Genomic DNA, 6116 nt, shown 5'->3' with positions numbered 1-6116 from the left:
GATACTGGGGGTTGCCCTGACCCAGGTCCAGGACCTTGCACTCAGCCTTGCTGAACTTCATGAGGTTCACATGGGCCCTGAATATGTCTGAATATGTCTAAATACATTCAAGCATCAGAATATTGCAGTTTTATGTAATTTTTTGCAATAATTCGAACAAGGAATATGAAATCACAGTGTTTATTGTTCTCACAGTATGGGAGCAAATAGTGCTGTGCCCTTGTCTGGTAAGACTGGAAAGCAAAGGGATTAGCTTCTCTTTCTTGTTGGTTTGTTGAGAGGATAGTAGTACATTGTTCCATGCGATGAATAAAGCATTTCCCTTCAGATGGGGTAACTGTCAAATGCCTGTTATATTTTGCTGTCACTTGCTCTTACTGGCTCAGTTAGGGTGATTATGATGATGATGACATGAGCTGTACTTCACCTGGTTAGAAAACTTCCATATTCACTGCTCATTTTGTTGGGAGGACTTCAATATTGGAAGACTCTGCAGTGCGGATTTACATATGGTTCCATAGGCCTGGGAGTAACTGCCCATTGATGCTTTTGGATCACCGGCAGCTCCCATATTTGCAGTAATCTTGAACATCTTTTTACTGGGCTTCAGAAGGGGACGAACATCTTTGCTGTGAAACTGAGTATTTCTTGGATTCTGTGCAAGAAAGAAAAGTTGAGATAGTTAGTAACCTGTAATCAGCTTTCTAAAACACAAATAAGATACAGATTTTGCTTCAGCTGAGGCGTAGGACAGATCATTAATGTTATATGAAGAATAAACCAAACAGACTGTTTCTTAAGATCAAGAGTAGGATGGTAGGAATGATGTGAGGGAGAGGAGCTTAAGAATGGCTGTATCAAGAACGAGCTAGTGGCACTGGAGCAAGATATGACAAACTAATCCAGCACTGGAGCAAAAGTCCAAAGGCCTTTTGTTTGGCTAGTATCTTGTTTTCAACAACAGTGAATGCTTTAAATATATGTACAGAAGACAGTGCATCATCATCATCATTCCCCAGCTTCTGCCAATCAAATGGCTTGGTGACTTTCTGAGTTGGAAGGTGCATATGGATGCTGTGTTTATAGCCCCTATGGGGAAAAGGTAATAATACATTAATACATTACAATACATAATACATTACAATACATTTGAGTCTGCAGTTCAAGAGGAGAGCTGTTTCGCTGCAGCTTATGCTTTGTGAACCTCCATAGTTAACTAAAAGGCAATAATTTCCACTCACTATTGTAGCACTGGCTGCTGTCACCTCAGCCATTACAGGCATTTTTCCTGGTAAAACGGCTGAGAAAGAGAGTTTCATGAGCCTGATAGGCTATTGAAAATGAATGCAGACTGAATGCAGAGCAAACTAGAATGTCAGAACTTTGCAGCTCCTGCTAAGGCTGAATGAGAAAGATGGAAAAGTCAACATTCACTTAATGTAAGATCAGCCACAATGCTGATGACCTTCTACCACAATATCTAGTAACAGAAAGTTGGTCACAATTACCTAAAGATTCTTCAGAATGCATTGTTCATATGTACATCTGCATATGCAGCAATCTCCACAATCTCACATTGTGGAATAAATGGTTCCACGCTTGCTCCACACTTGTGGAATAAATGGTTCCTCTCACTCTCAAAACATTTTGAATGGGATTCCAAAGCAGAAGGGCTCAAAGACAGGTTGCAAGTGTGCATGTGGTCATACTTGGAAGTTACTGGAAATCATGTCTCCTTTTAGCAGTTATTCATATGTATTTTCATATCAATGACAACAGTAAGAAGAGATCCAGGAGGAACAAGCTTGGCTCTTAACAGTGTCTGCAGCTTGTTTCTAGCTTGAAATGGTTCAGATCATTCAGAGCTGTGTTCAAAGAAACAGTTTGCTTTAAGGTAAATGTGATATTGCATGCTGACGCAAAGCAGGTAATCCCACCCAACTCATCTTTGAGTGGTGTCTGTCAGAAGTCCCTTCACACAACTGCTCGGCATGCATTTTGAATGGTTTGGAGCTCCAGCACATAGATGCTCAAGTATTCTTTTGTGGGGATGTGAGAAAGTCCCCCAACAAATAAGTCAATCTTTAGTGTCACAAAAAAGGTAATCTGTGGTGCCTCCTTCCATATTCTTCCTCTGCCATAAGCTTCCTCTGATCATCTTGTGTTGGCTATGGTCTCCTTGAGCTAGTCAGCAGACAACTAGCTCAGGAACAAGAAATAGCAAGAACCCAATGAGGATATGAACTTTTGCAAGGAAGCACGGACGAGAACAGGGAAGAGGGAGGAGCAGAGAGGACAGGACTGAAACCTTCACTGTTCAGCAACAGCAATCCATTAGGTTGATTCCAGAGGTAGTGCAAATTCTCCAGCTAAGTTTGAAATATCCAACAGTCTCAATATGGTTAAAAGAGAATTTGCTACCTACACACTTTGGACAAGACAAGCCATCATTGAAGATAATGTAAAAGCAACTGATCTGTGATTTTCAGAGTCAAAGGGAGTTTTTGGTGCTGCTGACAATCTGAACAATGCAATAATCTGAAATGGTGTTCAAGTCCTCACTTGTCTGAAGTGATAAAATGGAAAGTAGAATGGAGTCCAAAATTAGCCTGTCCTCTAGAAAAAGTGCAGTGGAAAAAAAGTCATATACATCAGCACATCTCAAAAGACGTTGCATTAAAAACCTCAAGATGGAAAAAAGAAGTAGAGGCAGGGAATCTGCAGAGATATTTTTACTTTTTGATTACAGTGAGCTGACATATGATCCAGTGCAATTAATCTTTATGAAAAAATACTGCTAATGAGGCAGAGACCTAGATTTACAAAACGGCTGTTTTACTTCACGTTCTCTGAAGTACCTAATTCTCGTACTTAAATTAAACAGTCATTCACAGAACTGCATAAACCTGTAGGCACCAAAATCCTCTTGCTGCTCAAGTCACAGGTGATAGGTTTTTTTGAAAGGCTGGGGTTAGATTTAAAACTCCAGGAGAAAGTTAGTGTTTATAAATCCAGAGTAGCTAATGATCAGCATTACGTATGCCGGAGATGTAAGATTTAAGCTACATTTGTACCCTTGGCATTTCCTGGTGATTACTATAGATGGTCTTCCTCTCAACACTGTGCCTCATGCACAGAACTTAACTCAGGGTCATAAACTTCATTAGTAGACAAAACACCTGAAATGTAGGTATTGCAACACTGAAGACTACGACATGCAAGTTCCTATGTGAATCTACCCCATATTAGAGGCAAGTTATGTCTAGTTATTTCCCCTACTAGCAGAAACTCTTCAGTTAGCACACTCTTCAGCTCTCTAGTAAAGAGGACATACACTATATAAGCCCAACTGCCTTATCAAACTAGGTTACTGCTACCATTTGACTGACAGTACGTACAAGCAACAAAATGGCAGTGTATATCTTTGTCATAGGTAATTTTAACTGATAAAAATTTATTAATTTAGTCACTAACAAAGAAATATGTCCTGCCTCTCATTTAAGTATCCTCACAAAGTTGCAAATTAAGATATTTTGTGTCTCTATCATTTTGGTCCATAAGAAGTTAAGGGTGGTGTTTTTTTTTCTTTAGGATTGCTACTCACATTGTAAAGGTTCTGTACACTTGTAGGAGGTAGCCGAGCATTTGTGTTTGCCCATGTGATTTGTCTCCCCAGTTTCCCATTGTTGGAGATTCTGACCTGTTGAGAAGGTGGTGCAGAGCAGTTCCTGATCACAGCACCAGAATTTGCATTACCTGCAGAAGAAAAAAACATGAAAGTAGGAAACCCATGAGGACACAGAACATAAAAACTGAGTCAGCCTCTGCCACCTCGCTTCATCTCACAAGCAGAACAAAAATATTCAGAATAAAATTAGAATGTAGTAGCAAACAAAACCAGTTGAAAAGGTAGTGGGAAAAGATAACAGCAGTAGAGAAGCAAAGAGAAAACAGAAAGGAACATAGAGTCAAGGCTGAGGCAGGAAAGAGCCAAAGAGAATGTCATACACTCAAAACTCATTCAACAGTGCTTTGTTCTTACGTCATTTTCCTCCCACACTTTCACCCTCTCATTTTGCCATGTAAATTCCCCTTATTTCTTTTTCCCCAATGAATCTCTTTTCTCCTTTCTTCCCCACAATAATGCCTCATGGTGGATTACATCCCACTGTAGGAAGGTAGTACCTACTTTGAACAGCAGTGTGTGTTATGGGATTGTATATCACATTGATCTTTGTTCTCTGACATAAAGTTCTTGCTAAATCTTCACTCCGGCTGGATACTTCTGGCTGGACACTAGTTGTAGTTCCAGCATGCACATGCGAAGTTTTTAGAAGAGGTGGTGTTGGTTCTCTCTGGCCTTTCCTGGTAGGTAAAGTCACAGAACTGGAATTTGGAAGAAGTGGCCTGGATTCAGACTGACTTAGTTGAATGTTTTCTCTCCGTACTTTCTCCTTTGGATGGCTATTTAATTTCTTTTCAAGGATCATCTAAAGAAAGAAGTTGGTTAGACTTAACACAGCTACACAGCAGAGCAGAGGAACAAAACATAAAGACTTACAAATAACTGCAATTTATTTCACAGGATAGGTAACAAGTATAATTTTTAAATTAATTTAGGGTTGGAAAGAAGATAGAAATAATATTCTCAGTGGAATGAAAGAATAGATCGAAGCATGAAGAAAAAGGATTCTGTGAACAAGTAATTTCAATATATCCTGAGGGAGACACCACTAAATAAAACAGACATTAGCCTCGGAAAAGACAGAATCTATATGCCCAAAAAGTTAACACTATGTTGTTTCTTAACATCTCTTTCTAGAACTTTGCAAAACTGATTTTTTAATGGTCAAAGCAACATTCATTGTGGTTAGTTCATAACTATTTCTCACCTACATCTACATGCTAATATCTAGAGACAGAATCCTTGCCAAGGTTTTGGGTCTTGGTGCAGACAATCTGCTCTCAACTTCTTCTAATCACAGTTGTCCCAAATTTGACACCCTATCAGTAAGATTATGCAAAACTATTCACTTGTTTCTTAGCATCATACCTAGATTATCTGTGACCAGTCTATTGACATTTAGAATATCTTTTCTACCTATGCTCACTATTCACTTTACTAATTCATCTGCTGATGACTCCCAACAGTAGAGTTTCTATCTCTATCACAGCAGAGTTTATTACTTTCCTTCTATTAAAGACCTTAAAAGAAATTTTAGGTAGGTTCAACTTGTTAAATTCGATTTTATTTTTTCTTTCTTCAATTTTAATTCCTGTTAATAGAAGCAAGAACACTTTTCCTCTCTCTCTGGGAAAGTGGACACTCTCTCAGTCTTTCTCGGTCTTGATCTCCAAGCTTCCTTTTCAATCTTTTCTTCCCACTATCATTCTTTCCAATGCCTGTTTTACTACATTTGCATTTCAGCTCCTGCTCTTCTCACCCATCTTCCAGTTCCTTTGCTTCATAACATGGCATTTACATAATTTCTTTCACTGTAAAAAGGGACATTGCCCCCCAAAACTACGCCAAAACCAATTTCTCCTCCTGAAGGCTTGATTTAGTTCCACCTTTGTGGCTCCTCGTATTTCCTTGTTAGAGCTATCCTCCTCCTACCGCCTCAACACCACCATCCAGATCAGTTCAGTGTCTCTTCCAATTAGTTGTCATTTGTGTTTATCTTTGTTCTTCTTTCACTTCTTTAGACGTTACTCAAATGTTCATAGAATCATCGAATGGTTTGGGTTGGAACAGACCTTTAAAGATCATCTTGTTCCAACCCCCCTGCTATAAGCAGGGACACCTTCCACTACACCAGGTTGCTCAAAGTCCTGTCTAATCTAACCTTGAACACTTCCAGGGATGGGGCAGCCACAACTTCTCTGGGCAATCTGTGCCACTGCCTCACCATCCTCACCGTAAAAAATTTCTTCCTTATCTAAACCTACCCAATTTAAACCTACCCTCTTTCAGTTTAAAACCATTGCCCCTTGTTCTGTCACTACAAGCCTCAGTAAAAAGTCTCTCTCCATCTTTCTTACAGGCCCCCTTTAAGTATTGAAAGGCCGTAATAAGTTCTCTTCTCCAGGCTGAACAACCCCAACTCTCTCAGCCT

At 39.5% G+C, this 6116-nt stretch overlaps 1 protein-coding gene across 1 annotated transcript in view; it reads right to left on the bottom strand.

Annotated features, from left to right (window-relative positions):
• Window positions 1–448: 448 nt before the first annotated feature.
• The window catches only part of MAPK15 (mitogen-activated protein kinase 15), a 17833-nt gene continuing 12165 nt past the window's right edge, over window positions 449–6116 (bottom strand). Inside the window, exons 11-13 of the mRNA XM_009704688.1 lie at window positions 4190–4490; window positions 3605–3756; window positions 449–655 (exon numbers count right to left, since the gene is read on the bottom strand). Coding sequence (XP_009702990.1) covers window positions 449–655; window positions 3605–3756; window positions 4190–4490 — 660 coding nt within the window. The remainder of the gene's footprint in view (window positions 656–3604; window positions 3757–4189; window positions 4491–6116) is intronic.

This window comes from Cariama cristata, unplaced genomic scaffold (assembly GCF_000690535.1).
Source record: "Cariama cristata isolate BGI_N322 unplaced genomic scaffold, ASM69053v1 scaffold4227, whole genome shotgun sequence".
NCBI classification, from domain to species: Eukaryota; Metazoa; Chordata; class Aves; order Cariamiformes; family Cariamidae; genus Cariama; species Cariama cristata.
Note: the sequence above shows the minus strand (reverse complement) of the source record. Positions and strands in the feature narration are given on the sequence as shown.